We start from the raw sequence: 17,205 nt of genomic DNA on the forward strand, positions 1-17,205 counted from the left end.
TTAATCCATTTAATGACTTTTTTCATTTCTAGAATTTATGTTTGGTTCTTTTTCATCTCCACCCTTTCTTTTATGGTAGCCTGTTTTTTTAACATAGCTTCTTATTCTCCTTTTATCTCCTTAATTATATAATACTTAAGTTATAGTCACTTTCTGATATTTTTCTGTTATCTCAAGTTATTAGGGTGATTATTTTTTTGGTCTGTTGCATGTGTTCTCTCTGTCATGACCAGTTATTTCCTCTCTTAATTTTTGCTTGTAAGTTTATCTGCAGCAGGTATTATTTTCCTTCAATGCATTGTGGAAGCATCCAGGGGAATTGGTTTTTGTACTTTTATCAGGTAGTCCAGAGGTTTCAGCATTCTAAGAGCTGTTTTTAAATCAAGTATTTCTTTGTGTTTGTCACCAAAAAGAGACTCTACATTAGCTCATTTATGTTGCCAGAACTATATGTATACAGATTAGTGGAATGTATATTTATTATTAAATATTAGTTTAGTTTAATTGTAAACAGATAACATAATTTCCAGGTCCTCCCCACCAAGTATCTGATGATAACTCTTCTGGCTATTTTCAACTCAATATGGAATCTTTTATGTTCCACTTCTTACAGACTCTGAAGTTGATATTTTTTCCTCATGGCTCTTACTGTTAAGTGTAGAAAAATCTTTGTTTTTGCTTACTACTTTTCTAGGCTAAACAAAGGTAACACTAAAGGGCTGATTTATATATAGCTTTGGTCTGTTATTTCCAAAAAGAATAGTTTTTTTTGTTTTGTTTTAAGAGACATTATAGAGTGTAGTACTCTAATCACAGCTCTCCTATTCATTACCATGTTTATTATTGTTGTTAATATCACTTCTCTCTTTAAGAGAACACTATGTCACTACTTACCCTCACAGTGCTTAACTTGATGTGGTTAAAGAAAGCTGCCAAAAACAGAGAATGGTACTTTCTTTAACCAATGAGTAGAGCTAGGAACATTGATAACAAATTACGGGATGGTAGAATCTCTTAATGGCAATAACTGCCTACTCCTTTGTCTAGTCAAAACCCTCCATCCAGGTGAAGTTGGAGTGGTTTGGTGTGATATGAAAAAAATCTGTTGAGAATAACTCCCATTTGTATTGATTATTATTGCTAGTTAGCAGTAACTTTTCTTGAGGGGAAAATGGATGAGGGAAAATGTTATTTGGGACTTAAGACTGAAATAAGATGTACTTAGAAAGAAATATACTTATATCTCCCTGTTACTTAACCATTTTATGCTCAGAATTCTTTCATATCTTCTCATCACACTCAGATTAAAATTCAGAGTCCTTAAAATGGTCATCTGTCATCCACAGTGACCTTTTGTTGTTGTTTTTAACTTTACTCTTCCCGCTAGATATCCACTTGCTCATTCATTTCACTAAAGAATGTACCCTTGATTACCCTGTGTAAAAAAACACCTCCAACATTCTATATAGTATTCCCACTTTTTTTCTTCGTCTTAGCACTGCCCAACATTATACCATGTATGTGTTTGTTTATTGTCTTTCTTTACTGCCTCACTAGAATGTAATATCCATAAAAGTAGTAAATTTCTGTGTTGGAAACCTTTAGATTTCTAGCACTTGTGATATGTTTTGCAGTGTGAACTTCTCAACAAATAGTAGTAATTGAACTACTACTGTATTAAAATATTAATAAGTAGCTGCTTTCTTTGTTCTAGGCACTATCCTAAGTGCTCTACATGTATTAATTAATTTAATCCACACAATACTATAGAGTAAGTACTGGTAGTCTTATTTATTATACGTAAGAACATCAGTTAATGATGAAATCAAGATTTGAACCTGGGGAGGAACTTCAAGATGGTGGAGGAGTGAGACGTGGAGATTGCCTTCCTCCCCACAAATACATCAGAAATACATCTACATGTGGAACAACTCCTACAGAACACCTCCTGAATGCTCTCAGAAGACCTCAGACTTTCCAAAAGGCAAGAAACTCCCCACGTACCTGGGTGGGGCAAAAGAAAAAAGAAAAAACAGAGACAAAAGAATAGGGATGGGACCTGCACCTCTGGGAGGGAGCTGTGAAGGAGGAAAGGTTTCCATACACTAGGAAGCCCCTTCACTGGTGGAGACAGGGGTGGCGGGGCGGGGGAAGCTTCGGAGCCACGGAGGAGAGCACAGCAACACGGGTTCAGAGGACAAAGCAGAGAGATTCCCGCACAGAGCATCAGTGCCGACCAGCACCCACCAGCCTGAGAGGCTTGTTTGCTCACCTGCTGGCGTGGGCGGGGGCTGAGAGCTGAGGCTCGGGCTTCGGTCGGATCCCAGGGAGAGGACTGGGGTCGGCTGAGTGAACACAGCCTGAAGGGGGCTAGTGCGCCACAGCTAGCCAAGAGGGAGTCTGGGAAAAAGTCTGGACCTGCCTAAGAGGCAAGAGACCATTATTCCGGGGTGCGCGAGGAGAGGAGATTCAGAGCACTGCCTAAACGAGCTACAGAGATGGGCACAAGCCGTGGCTATTAGCGCGGACACCAAGACGGGCTGAAATGCTAAGGCTGCTGCTGCAGCCACCAAGAAGCCTATGTGCAAGCACAGGTCACTATCCACACCTCCCCTCCTGGGAGCCTGTGCAGCCCACCACTGCCAGGGTCCCGTGATCCAGGGACAACTTCCCTGGAGAACAAATGGCACGCCTCACGCTGTTGCAATGTCATGCCGGCCTCTGCCAATGCAGGCTCGCCCCTCATTCCGTACCCCTCCCTCCCCCCGGCCTGAGTGAGCCAGAGCCCCCTAATCAGCTGCTACTTTAACCCCCTCCTGTCTGAGCGAAGAACAGACGCTCTCAGGTGACCTACATGTGGAGGCGGGGCCAAATCCAAAGCTGAACCCCAGGAGCTGTGTGAGCAAAGAAGAGAAAGGGAAATCTCTCCCAGTAGCCTCTGGAGCAGTGGATTAAATCTCCACAATCAACTTGATGGACCCTGCATCTGTGGAATACCTGTATAGACAACGAATAATCCCAAAATTGAGGAGGTAGACTTTGGGAGCAACGATATATATATTTTTACTTTTTCTCGTTTTGTGAGTGCGCATGTGTATGCTGCTTTGTGTGCTTTTGTCTGTATAGCTTTGCTTTTACCATTTATCCTAGGGTTCTGTCCGTCTGGTTTATTTATTTTTATTTTTTTTTTAGTATAGTTTTTAGTGCCTGTTATTGTTAGTGGATTTGTTTTTTGGTTTGGTTGCTCTCTTCTTTCTTTGTTTCTTATCACTTTTTAATTTTTTTAATTTTTAATAATTTTAATTTTTTATTTTAATAACTTTATTTTATTTTATTTTTTCTTTCTTTCTTTCTTTCTTTCTTTTTTTCTCCCTTTTCTTCTGAGCCGTGTGGCTGACAGGGTCTTGGTGCTCTGACCGGGTGTCATGCCTGTGCCTCTGAGGTGGGAGAGCCGAGTTCAGGACATTGGTCCACCAGAGGTCTCTCGGCTCCACGTAATATTAAATGACGAAAGCTCTCCCAGAGATCTCCGTCTCAACGCTAAGGCCCAGCTCCACTTAACAACCAGCAAGCTGTAGTGCTGGACACCCTATGCCAAACAACTAGCAAGACAGGAATACAACCCCACCCATTAGCAGAGACGCTGCCTAAAATCATAATAAAGTCAAAGACACCCCAAAACACACACCGGATGCGGTCCTGCCTACCAGAAAGACAAGATCCAGCCTCATCCTCCAGAACACAGGCACCAGTCCCCTCCACAAGGAAGCCTACACAACCCACTGAACCAGACTTAGCCACTGGGGGCAGACACCACAAACAACAGGAACTACGAACCTACAGCCTGTGAAAAGGAGACCCCAAACACAGTAAGTTAAGCAAAATGAGAAGACAGAGAAACACACAGCAGATGAAAGAGCAAGGCAAAAACCCACCAGACCAAACAAATGAGGAAATAGGCAGTCTACCTGAAAAAGAATTCAGAGTAATAATAGTAAAGATGATCCAAAATCTTGGAAATAGAATGGAGAGAAAACAAGAAACGTTTAACAAGGACCTAGAAGAACTAAAGAGCAAACAAACAGTGATGAACAACACAATAAATGAAATTAAAATTTCTCTAGAAGGAATCAAGAGCAGAATAACTAGGCAGAAGAACGGATAAGTGACCTGGAAGATAGAATAGTGGAAATAACTACTGCAGAGCAGAATAAAGAGAAAAGAATGAAAAGAATTTAGGACAGTCTTAGAGACCTCTGGGACAACATTAAATGCACCAACATTTGAATTATAGGGGTCCCAGAAGAAGAAGAGAAAAAGAACGGGACTGAGAAAATATTTGAAGAGATTATAGTTGAAAACTTCCCTAATATGGGAAAGGAAATAGTTAATCAAGCCCAGAAAGCACAGAGAGTCCCATACAGGAAAATCCAAGAAGAAACACACCAAGACACATATTAATCAAACTATCAAAAATCAAATACAAATGGCTTCCCTGGTGGCGCAGTGCTTGAGAGTCCGCCTGCCGATGCAGGGGTCACGGGTTCGTGCCCCGGTCCAGGAAGATCCCACATGCCGTGGAGCGGCTGGGCCCGTGAGCCATGACCGCTGAGCCTGCACGTCCGGAACCTGTGCTCCGCAACGGGAGAGGCCACAGCAGTGAGAGGCCCGCGTACCAGAAAAAAAAAAATCAAATACAAAGAAAAAATATTAAAAGCCGCAAGGGAAAAGCAACAAATAAAATACAAGGGAATCCTCATAAGGTTAACAGCTGATCTTTCAGCAGAAACTCTGCAAGCCAGAAGGGAGTGGCAGGACATATTTAAAGTGATGAAAGGGAAAAACCTAAAACCAAGATTACTCTACCCAGGAAGGATCTCATTCAGATTCGACAGAGAAATTAAAACCTTTATAGACAAGCAAGAGCTAAGAGAATTCAGCACCACCAAACCAGCTTTACAACAAATGCTAAAGGAACTTCTCTAGGCAGGAGACACAAGAGAAGGAAAAGAGCTACACTAACAAACCCAAAACAATTAAGAAAATGGTAATAGGAACATATCAATAATTACCTTAAATGTAAATGGATTAAATGCTTCAAGCAAAAGACATAGACTGGCTGAATGGATACAAAAACAAGACCCATTAAAATACGCTGTATAGAAGAGACCCACTTCAGACCTAGGGATACATATGGACTAAAAGTGAGGGGATGGAAAAAGATATTCCATGCAAATGGAAATCAAAAGAAAGCTGCAGTAGCAATTCTCATATCAGATGAAATAGACTTTAAAATAAAGACTATTACAAGAGACAAAGACACTACATAATGATCAAGGGACCAATCCAAGAATAAAATATAACAATTGTAAATATTTATGCACCCAACATAGAAGCATCTCAATACATAACACAAATGCTAACAGCCATAAAAGGGGAAATTGACAGTAACACAATAATAGTAGGGGAATTGAACACACCACTTTAACCAATGGACAGATCATCCAAAATGAAAATAAATAAGAAAACACAAGCTTTAAATGATACATTTAAAGATGGACTTAACTGATATTTATAAGACATTCCATCCAAAAACAACAGAATATACTTTCTTCTCACGTGCTCATGGAACATTCTCCAGGATGGATCATAACTTGGGTCACAAATCAAGCCTTGGTAAATTTAAGAAAATTGAAATCATATCAGGTATCTTTTCCTACCACAATGCTATGAGATTAGATATGAATCATGGGGAAAAATCTGTAAAAAATACAAATACATGGAGGCTAAACAATACACTACTTAATAACCAAGAGATCACTGAAGAAATCAGATAAGAAATCAAAAAATACCTAGAGACAAATGACAATGAAAACACAACTACCCAAAACCTATGGGATGCAGCAAAAGCAGTTCTAAGAGGGAAGTTTATAGCAATACACTCCTACCTCAAGAAACATCTCAAATAAACAACCTAACCTTACACTTAAAGCAATTAGAGAAAGAAGAATAAAAAAACCCCAAAGTTAATAGAAGGAAAGAACTCATAAAGATCAGTTCAGAAATAAATGAAAAATAAATGAAGGAAATAGTAGCAAAGATCAGTAAGACTAAAAGCTGGTTCTTGGAGAAGATAAACAAAATTGATAAGCCATTAGCCAGACTCATCAAGAAAAAAAGGGGAAAGAGTCATCAATAGAATAAGAAATGAAAAAGGAGAAGTAACTACTGACACTGCAGAAATACAAAGGATCATGAGAGATTACTACAAGCAGCTGTATTACAATAAAATGGACAACCTGGAAGAAATGGACAAATTCTTAGAAAAGCACAACCTTCTGAGACTGAACCAGGAAGAAATAGAAAATATAAACAGACCAATCACAAGCACTAAAATTGAAATTGTGATTAAAAACCTTCCAACAACCAAAGCCCAGGACCAGAGAGATTCACAGGCAAATTCTGTCAAACATTTAGAGAAGAGCTAACACCTGTCCTTCTCAAACTCTTCCAAAATATAGCAGAGGGAGGAACACTCCGAAACTCATTCTACGAGACCACCATCACCCTGATACCAAAACCAGACAAAGATGTCACAAAGAAAGAAAACTACAGGCCAATATCACTGATGAACATAGGTGCAAAAATCCTCAACAAAATACTAGTAAACAGAATCCAACAGCAAATTAAAAGGATCATACACCATGATCAAGTGGGGTTTATCCCAGGAATGCAAGGATTCTTCAATATATGCAAATCAATCAATGTGATACACCATATTAACAAATTGAAGGAGAAAAACCATATGATCATCTCAACAGATGCCAAAAAAGCTTTCGACAAAATTCAATACCCATTTATCTTAAAAACCCTCCAGAAAGTAGGCATAGAGGGAACTTACCTCAACATAATAAAGGCCATATATGACAAACCCATAGCCAACATCGTTCTGAATGTTAAAAAACTGAAACCATTTCCACTAAGATCAGGAACAAGACAAGGTTGCCCACTCTCAGCACTCTTATTCAACATAGTTTTGGACGTTTTAGCCACAGCAATCAGAGAAGAAAAAGAAAAAAAAGGAATACAAATCGGAAAAGAAGAAGTAAAGCTGTCACTGTTTGCAGATGACATGATACTATACACAGAGAATCCTAAAGATGCTACCAGAAAACTACTAGAGCTAATCAATGAATTTGGTAAAGTAGCAGGATACAAATTAATGCACAGAAATCTCTTGTATCCCTATACACTAATGATGTAAAATCTGAAAGAGAAATTAAGGAAACACTCCTATTTACCATTGCAACAAAAGGAATAAAATACCTAGGAATAAACCTACCTACGGAGACGAAAGACCTGTATGCAGCAAACTATAAGACACTGATGAAAGAAATTAAAGATGATACAAACAGATGGAGAGATATACCATGTTATTGGATTGGAAGAATCAACATTGTGAAAATGACTCTACTACCCAAAGCAATCTACAAATTCAGTGCAATCCCTAACAAATTACCAGTGGAATTTTTTACAGAACTAGAACAAAACATCATAAAATTCGTATGGAGACACAAAAGACCCCGAATAGCCAAAGCAATCTCGAGAAAGACAAACAAAGTTGGACGAATCAGGCTCACTGACTTCAGAGTCTACTACAAAGCTACAGTAATCAAGACACTATGGTATTGGCACAAAAAGGGAAATATAGATCAGTGGAACAGGATAGAATGCCCAGAGATAAACCCATGCACATATGGTCACGTTATCTTTGATAAAGGATGCAAGAATATACAATGGAGAAAAGACAGCCTCTTGAATACATGGTGCTGGGAGAACTGTACAGCTACATGTAAAAGAATGAAATTAGAACACTGCCTAACACCATACACAACAATAAACTCAAAATGTATTAAAGACCTAAATGTAAATCCAGACACTATAAAACTCTTAGAGGAAAACATAGGCAGTACACTCTATGACATAAATCACAGCAAGATCCTTTTTGACCCACCTCCTAGAGAAATGGAAATAAAAACAAAAATAAACAAGTGGACCTAATGGAACTTAAATGTGTTTGTTTGCACAGCAAAGGAAACCATAAAAAAGATGAAAAGACAACCCTCAGAATGGGAGAAAATATTTGCAATTGGAGCAACTGACAAAGGATTAATCTCCAAAATATACAAGCAGCTCATTCAGCTCAATATCAAAAAAGTAAACACACAATCCATAAATGGGCAGAAGACCTAAATAGACATTTCTTCAAAGAAAATATACAGTTTGCCAACAAGCACCTGAAAGGTTGCTCAACATCACTAATCATTAGAGAAATGCATATCAAAACTACAATGAGGTGTCACCTCACACCAGTCAGAATGGCCCTCATCAAAAAATCTACAAACAATAAATGCTGGAGAGGGTTTGGCAAAAAGGGAACCCTCTTGCACTGTTGGTGGGAATGTAAATTGATATAACCACTATGGAGAACAGTATGGAGGTTCCTTAAAAAAGTTAAAATAGAACTACCATACAACCCAGCAATGTCACTACTGGGCATATATACTGAGAAAACCATAATTCAAAAAGAGTCATGTACCACAATGTTCATTGCAGCTTTATGTACAATAGGCAGGACATGGAAGCAACCTAAATGTCCATTGACAGATGAATGGATAAAGAAGATGTGGCGCATATATAAAGTGGAATATTACTCATCCATAAGAAGAAACGAACTTGAGTTATTCGTAGTGAGGTGGATGGACCTAGAGTCTGTCATACAGAGTGAAGTAAGTCAGAAAGAAAAACAAATACCGTATGCTAACACATATATATGGAATATATAAAAATAATGGTTCTGAAGAATCTAGGGGCAGGACAGGAATAAAGACGCAGGTGTAGAGAATGGACTTGAGGACACAGGGTAGGGGGAAGGGTAAGCTGGGAGGAAGTGAGAGAGTGGCATCACTAATATATACTACCAAATGTAAAATAGATAGCTAGTGGGAAGCAGCCGCATAGCACAGGGAGATCAGCTTGTTGCTTTTTGACCCCCTAGAGGGGTGGGGGGTGGGAGGGAGATGCAAGAGGGTGGAGATATGGGGACATATGCGTAACTGGTTCACTTTGTTATAAAGCAGAAACTAACACACCATTGTGAAGCAATTATATTCCAATAATGATGTTGAAAAAAAGAAAAAAGATGTGAACCCAAGTAGTCACTTATTAAAGAGTCTGTCCTCTTTGCACACTCTACATGTACTATTTCCAGAGATATAAAAGAAGTTTGATAAAGCCTCTGCCCTCAGGAGCCTTTGACTTTGGAGATAAGATACATATCAGAAAAGAAATATTAAGAAATAATATAGAGCAGTATAACATTAAGTCCCAAAATGAGAGCTACAGACAGGGTTACAGAACCAAAAGGAGAGAGACTGTCTTGGGCTAGATGCATTACAGGGAATCTGAGCTGGATTTACAACAGAGTTTCTCAAAGCATGGGCTGAAATGGAAGTGAATGAGACTCTTTGGAAGTATGAATTAAAAACGTAAACTGGGTACCACCCTAGATTTTTAAATCAAAATCTTTCAAGAGAAGCATGGGCATGTTATACCAGGTTGCTGAGGCTGTATTGAAATAAATGATTCTGCCTAATGCCAATGGGAATATAAATTGGTATAACTTTTATGAACCACATTTTGGCAATATATATCTAAAGTACCTACCTTTGGGCCCACATTGCAATGGTTATCCTTTAGCTATATTTCATATAATATTTATCTTTCAGATATATTCCCATTATGTGCAGCATGACATATTTATAGGTTGTTTATTTCAGCATTGTGTGGAAACAGCCTAATACTAGAAACAGCCAAGATTTTGATCATCAATACAGTGGAATATCCTGCAGTTCTAAAAAAGAATAAAGAAGTTCTCTATGTATTGATATATACAGTGCTTAGATTTATTGATAAGTAAGAAAAGCAAAATGAAAACCCATCAACATGATAGGCTACCATATGTGTAAAAAAGGGAGAGACAATGGGGGGGGCGGGAAAAAAATGAGGGATAGACAATAGATGTATTTGCTTACGTGGGTATATAATATCTCTGAGAGAATGAAAAACAAACTGTTAACCTGATTACCTCCAGGAGGGGGAATTAAATGGGGTGGGGAAGGGCAGGGATGATACAAGTAGGAAGAAAATTTGAACTTTAAACTGGTAGTTGTATTACCTATTCAAAAATGAAACCAAAAACAAAAAACTGAAAGAATCATTGACTTAGAAGAATGGACACAATTCAGGCAGATAGTAATAAGGGAAGAGATTACTTTCTTTATCCTACATAGGAATTATTCACATTGGTTAATAATGCCTCCTCTAAGACTTAATTACCACACCAGTCTCAAGCAACTTGTCATGTTCTAAAGTACTAAATAGAGTAAATATATGAAATTGAACACCTCAGTTTTTTCTTTTATTTTTTGTGACCTTTAGTTCCTATTAGTTTGTACACAGTCATAGAATGTGTGGGGTCTTTGTTATAACCAATCGGTCTTCAAAACCCATTTTGGTGTTGCATACTACACAAAGCACCTTTCTAATAATCTTAATATTCTTGTTTCTGAATGTCTTTATGACTTCTTTGAATGTATATTAAAGGATATGTTCCATTCCACGTCCATTGTAGAATAATTTATGTGATACAATATAAGTAAAATTAAGTAAAAAAAGTTATTCATAATCCCATTGTCCAGAGGAAATTACTGTGATTTTTTTCATTTTGCTCTATATTTCCTTTATCCAAAAAAAAAAAAAAAAAAAAATATATATATATATATATATATATATATATATATATAGTGCATGTGTCTGTGTTTTTTTAATTGATGTATAGTTCACATATAATATATTGGTTTCAGGTGTACAACATAGTGATTGACAGGCAAACACATTAAGAAATGATCATCTGGGCTTCCCTGGTGGCGCAGTGGTTGAGAGTCCGCCTGCCTATTCAGGGGACACAGGTTCGTGTCCCGGTCCGGGAGGATCCCACATGCCACGGAGCGGCTGGGCCCGTGAGCCATGGCCACTGGGCCTGCACGACCGGAGCCTGTGCTCTGCTGTGGGAGAGGCCACAACAGTGAGAGGCCCGTGTGTACCACAAAAGAAAAAAAAAATGATCACCACTATAAGTCTAGTAACCATCTTTCAACATACTAAATTACTGTAGTATTATTGACTATATTCCTTATGCTGTATATAACATCCCTAATTTTATATAACATGGGAGTGCATATATCTTTTTGAATTAGTGTTTTTCTTTTCTTCAGGTAAACCCAGAAGTGGAATTGCTGGATCATATGATCGTACTATTTTTAATTTTTTGAGGAACCTATATACCGTTTTCCATAGTGGCTGCACCAATTTACATTCCCACCAGCAGTACACGAGGGTTTCATTTTCTCCACATTGTTGCCAACACTTGTTATTGGTTGTCTTTTTGATAACAGCCTTTCTGACAGGTGTGAGGCAATATTTCATTGTGGTTTTGATTTGCATTTTCCTGATGATTAGTGACTTTGAGCATCTTTTCATGTGTCTACTGGCCATCTTTGTGTTTTTGGAAAAATATCTAATCAAGTCCTCTGCCCATTTTTTATTGGATTTCTTTTTTTGATAAGTTGCATTTTTTAATGTAATTTGGATATTAACCCTTATCAAATATATCATTTACAAATATCTTCTCCCATTCAGTAGGTTGCTTTTTCATTTTGTTGATGATTTCCTTCACTGTGCAAAAGCTTTTTAGGTTTTACTTTTATCTACTCCCATTTGTTTATTTTTGCTTTTGTTGCCCTTGCCTGAGGAGACAGGTCCAAAAAATATTGATAAGACCAATGTAAAAAAGCATACTGCCTCTGTTTCCTTCTAGGAGTTCTATGGTTTTTGGTCTTACTTTTAATTCTTTAATCCATTTTGAGTTTATTTTTGTATATGGTGTAAAGAAATGGTCCAGTTTTGTGTTTTGTCTTTTTTTTAAACTGGCTGTCTTTTCCCCATTGTATATTCTTACCTTCTTTGTTGAAGATTAATTGATCGTATAAGTGTGCATTTATTTCTGGGCTTTCTATTCTGTTCCATTGATCTATATGTCTATTTTTGTGCCAGTATCATACTGTTTTGATTCCTATGGCTTTGTAGTATAATTTGAAATCAGGAAGCATGATACCTCCAGCTTTGTTCTTTCTCAAGATTTCTTTGGTTATTCAGCGTCTTTTTGGTTCCATACAAATTATAGGATTATTTGTTCTAGTTCTGTGAAAAATTCTGTTGGTATTTTGATATTCATATTGTTATGAATCTGTAGATTGCTTTGGATAGTATGGGTATTTTAACAATATTAATTCTTCCAATCCATTAGCATGGACTCTCTATTTGTATCATCTTTTGTTTCTTTCATCAGTGTCTCACAGTTTTCAGAGTACAGGTCTTTTACCTCCTTGATTACTTCTATTCCTAGGTATTCTTTTTGATGCAGTTGTAAATGGGATCGTTTTCTTTTCTCTGACAGATCATTATTAGTGTATGAAAATGCTACAGCATTCTGATAGCTTTTTTGTGGAGTCTGTAGGGTTTTCTATGTCATCATCTGCAAACAGTGACAGTTTTACTTCTTCCTTTCTAGTGTGGATGATTTTTACCTCTTTTTCTTGTCTAATTGTTGTGGATAGGACTCCCAATTCTATGTTGAATAAAAGTGGTGGGAGTGGGCATCCTTATCTTGTTCCTGATCTTTGAGGAAATGCTTTCAGCTTTTTGCCATTGAGTATGATGTTAGCTGTGGTTTTTGTCATTTATGTCCTTAATTATGTTGAGGTATGTTCCCTCTGCACACACTTAGTTGAGTGTTTTTATCATAAATTGGTGTTGAATTTTGTCAAAAGCTTTTTCTGCATCTATTGAAATGTTTATATGGTTTTTATCTTTCATTTCGTTAATGTGGTTTATCACGTTGACTGACTTGCGGCTATTTAACCATCCTTGCATCCCTGGGATAAATCTCTTTTGATCTCATGGTATATGATCTTTTTAAGATATTAATGAATTTGGTTTGCTATTATTTGTTGAGGATTTTAGCATCTATGTTCATCTGGGATATTGGCCTGTAATTTTTATGTATTTTTACTTTTTGTTTTTGGTAGTGATTTGGTTTTGGTATCAGAGTAATGCTGTCTTTGTAGAGTGAGTTTGGGAGCATTCCTTTCTCAGTTTTTTGGAATAGTTTGAGAAGGATAGGTGTTAAGTCTTTGTTAAATGTCTGGTAGAATTCACCTGTGAAGCTGTCTGGTCCTGGACTTCCGTTTCTTGGGAGTTTTTCATTACTGATTCAATTTCACTACTAGTAATTGGTCTGTTCAAATTTCTTTTTCTTCCTTATTTAGTCTTCTTAGGTTATATGTCTAAATGAATTTACCCATTTCTTCTAGGTTGTCTAATTTGTTGGCATGTAATTTTTGTAGTAATCTCATGATATTTTGTGTGTCTGTGATATTGGTTGCATCTTGTCCTCTTTTGTTTCTGATTTTATTTGTTTGGGTCCTGTCTTTTTTTTATGAGTCTGGCTAAAGATTTATCAATTTTTTTTTAATCTTTTCAAAGAATCAGCTCTTAGTTTCATTGATCTCTTTTGTATTTTTTTGTCTTGATTTCATTTATTTCCACTCTGAGCTGTATTATTTCCTTTGTTCTATTAACTTTGGACTTATTTTTAAGTTTCTTTATGTGTAAGGTTAATTGTCTATTTGAGATTTTTCTTGTTTCTTGAGGAAGGCCTGTATTGCTATAAACTTCTTAGAACTGCCTTTGTTATGTCCCATAGATTTTAGAACATTGTGCTTCCATTTTCATTAGTCTCCAGGTATTTTTAAATTTCCTCTTTGATTTCTTCAGTGAACCATTGGGTTTTTTAGTAGCATGTTGTTTAGATTCCACACGTTTGTGTTTTTTGCAGGATTTTTTTGTTTTTGTAGTTGATTTATAGTCTCTACCGTTGTGGTCAAAAAAGATGTTTGACATGATTTCAACCCTGTTACATTTATTGAGACTTTTTTTTGTGGCCTAACATGTTATCTATCATGCAGAATGTTCCATGTGCTCTTTAACAGAATGTGTGTTCTGCTCTTTTGGGGTCATGAATATATTTTTCCAAAGCTGTAAGCATACTACATATTTGAAATTTTCACATATCAAGGTATGGTGAACATATTTCCATCTTATAACATATCTTGGCCATATAACTCATAGAAAACTTACTGTCTCCTCTTGAAAGTATTTGTCTAAGTCTCCTATTTAATTATGAACCTGTAGAGGATAAGAAACATCTTTTATTTGTCTTTGTCACTTTCCCATCAGCACCTGATACAGTGCCACATTATTTTTCACTATCTATGGCAATTTTCTTTAAAAAGTCCCAGGAGATACTCTGAAGGATCCATATAATTTTTGTGGTATTTTTGTCAAAAATTATAACCTCATTCCACTCCTGAGAAAACATCAGGCAAACCCAAATTGAGGGACATTCTACAAAAAAATAACCAATCAGTATTATTCAAGAGTGCACCATGGTCATGAAAGAGAAGGAAACACTACGAAGAAATAGCAGTTTAATTAGTTGGAATCCTGGATGGGATCTTTCAACAGAAAAAGGACATTGGTGGAAAACTTGGCCAAATTTGAATAAAGTATATAGTTTAGCTGACAACATTTTACCAATGTTTATTATACTGTGGTTTTGTAATATGTTACCACTGGAGGAAGCAGAATGTAACTTTTTAAGTCTAAAATTAGTTTTAAAAGTTAAAAAAAAAGTTCCAGGGAAAAAACTTTTAGTCAATAAATATCCTTAAACTTTTTTCTGTTTAATTCTAGCACCAAGGAGTATCATTTTTGCTGGCTGACATGGCAATGAAAGTTGAACTAGCTAGATTGAGTTACCAGAGAGCAGCTTGGGAGGTTGATTCTGGTCGCCGAAATACCTATTTTGCCTCTATTGCAAAGGCATATGCTGGAGATATTGCAAATCAGGTAGCTACTGATGCTGTTCAGATTTTCGGAGGCAACGGATATAATACAGAATATCCTGTAGAAAAACTAATGAGGGATGCCAAGATCTATCAGGTAATGTTAAAAATGATTTTTATTTATTTTTAAGGAACATAATATTCATAAATGACATAGTAGATTTCTGATTGTTTATAGATTTTTATGTCACAGGTAATAATAAATCATTATAATAAATGGCTGTGAGCCTAAATTTTTGGAACTAATTAACACAAGGAAGAATGTTACATTGAAGTGTATTCCTTGAGAGAGAACAGGCTAACAGAGTAAATGGTGCAGACATGTACAGGATGTCTGGATAAGCCTTCTTTGATTCTTAACATCCTAGCTAATTGTAACTCACTCTTTGCTCTCCTAAAAGTATGTGTATCATTTAAATTAATTAAGTTATTTTATTTTGAATCTTACCTGACAACTCTTGAAGTCATATTTGGGAGATAAAAAAAACAACATGAGGAGAAAGTGATATAGATGACTCTGTCTTATAAATTAAATTGATGGTTAGAAAAACTTAGAGATAGGAGTAATTTAGTGAATAAGATATAAATGCTCATGTCCACATGTAGTTTAAGTAATTATAAGCCATGATTCTCAATATCTCTTCCCTTGCTTTCCTCAACCCCCAGCAAATTATTTGACAAATCCAGTCATTTGAAATCCAGAGGTAGAATCATAGAATGTTAGAGAAAGAAATTTAGACAGTGCAGCCCCTCAATTTAAACTTGAAAAAACTGAGAACCAGAATTTGTGCCTTATCCAAAGTTACGGGTTTATCTGGTAATACTCTCCCTTCCCTGGAGCTTGTAATTATTACGTTTTAGCTTTTCTCTGCCATCTGAACTAATAAATGGTTAGAAGTTTAAACTGGAAGTGAGGGCTGGCTACTAGGGCTACCTAAATGAACAAAAACAAATCCTTCCAGCATCTTTTTCTTTAGCAACTGTGTTCCTTAGGCAACAAGAGATAGAAATCAGGTTTAAGAGTAAGAACAGAAAATGACTGAAGGCGACAACTAGCTAAAAACAGTTCAAAAAAGTTGGTTAAAATATTTTAGCAACATTGAACTTAGATTCCCAAACACTTTTTGAAATGTTAATATCCTTTTTTTTTGATGTTTTAAGACTGTCCTTCAAAATTTTGGTAAATGAGTTTTTATAATAATTTTAACTAATCTTTAGAGAATTTATGTATTTTCATGGGGTTCAGAAAATCAAGTTTCAGAATCACTGTAGACTACAGACCTTATATATGGTTTGATTCAGTTTGGTATTGCAGTGGAGCTTAGGGTACTGTCCAAAATACTGGGTGTTAACATACGGAAGATATTTAACCTACATGTATTTTCTTATTTTTTGCAGATTTATGAAGGTACAGCACAAATTCAAAGGATTATTATAGCCCGTGAACACATTGGCAGGTATAAAAATTAACCAGATCACCATGTTAGTAATTGTTGAGTATTTAGAACATGATCTACTACTTAAACTCCAGGAAAGAGAAAGAGCGGGCTTTAAGGTTTTTTCCAGTAAAAATTTTAAAATAAGTACTCTTATACTAAACCTATGCAACTGATGCTAATAGTAGTTTTCTATTTTTGTTTAGCTTTATGACTTGCTTTTTCTATAATAGATTTGGTTTTATTAAAATTATGTGTTGTCCTTTAGTGCCACTGTACCTGAATCACATTAACCTAGAAAGATACATTTGGCTTGTTGTTTTGACCTCTTATAATTAAAGTAACAGAGATTTCTTGGAATTTCAGTGTTTTCCCAATGACAGGAAGGAGGGTTTATAAAAGTATTCAGAATGTTCCAAAATTTACATTGAGAAAATATTCTGGGATTTAAATAACTTGCCAGTGACTTTGTAGACTTAGTGGTATTTGTGTTAGAGGAGTTAATTTTACTGCAATTTGGAAAGCATTTGTTTTCCATTTTGTACAGTAATAACCAAAAATTTGATGTTCATATTCTCCCTTTATACAATAACCAAAAGTTACTTGAAAATCTTGTTTAATTCTGAGCCCCCATTTCACTTGCCTTATTTAAAATGAATCAATAAAATTTCCCTTAAATTATT

At 36.3% G+C, this 17,205-nt stretch overlaps 1 protein-coding gene across 2 annotated transcripts in view; it reads left to right on the forward strand.

Annotated features, from left to right (window-relative positions):
- ACADM (acyl-CoA dehydrogenase medium chain) overlaps nucleotides 1-17,205 on the forward strand; it is a 48,897-nt gene extending 31,692 nt beyond the window's left edge. For both annotated transcript variants that reach the window (XM_060023842.1, XM_060023843.1), the window contains 2 exons: nucleotides 14,935-15,183; nucleotides 16,485-17,205. In XM_060023842.1, the coding sequence (XP_059879825.1) occupies nucleotides 14,935-15,183; nucleotides 16,485-16,556 (321 nt within the window). In that variant the 3' untranslated portion in view covers nucleotides 16,557-17,205. The remainder of the gene's footprint in view (nucleotides 1-14,934; nucleotides 15,184-16,484) is intronic.

Source organism: Delphinus delphis, chromosome 1 (assembly GCF_949987515.2).
Source record: "Delphinus delphis chromosome 1, mDelDel1.2, whole genome shotgun sequence".
Classification (NCBI taxonomy): domain Eukaryota; kingdom Metazoa; phylum Chordata; class Mammalia; order Artiodactyla; family Delphinidae; genus Delphinus; species Delphinus delphis.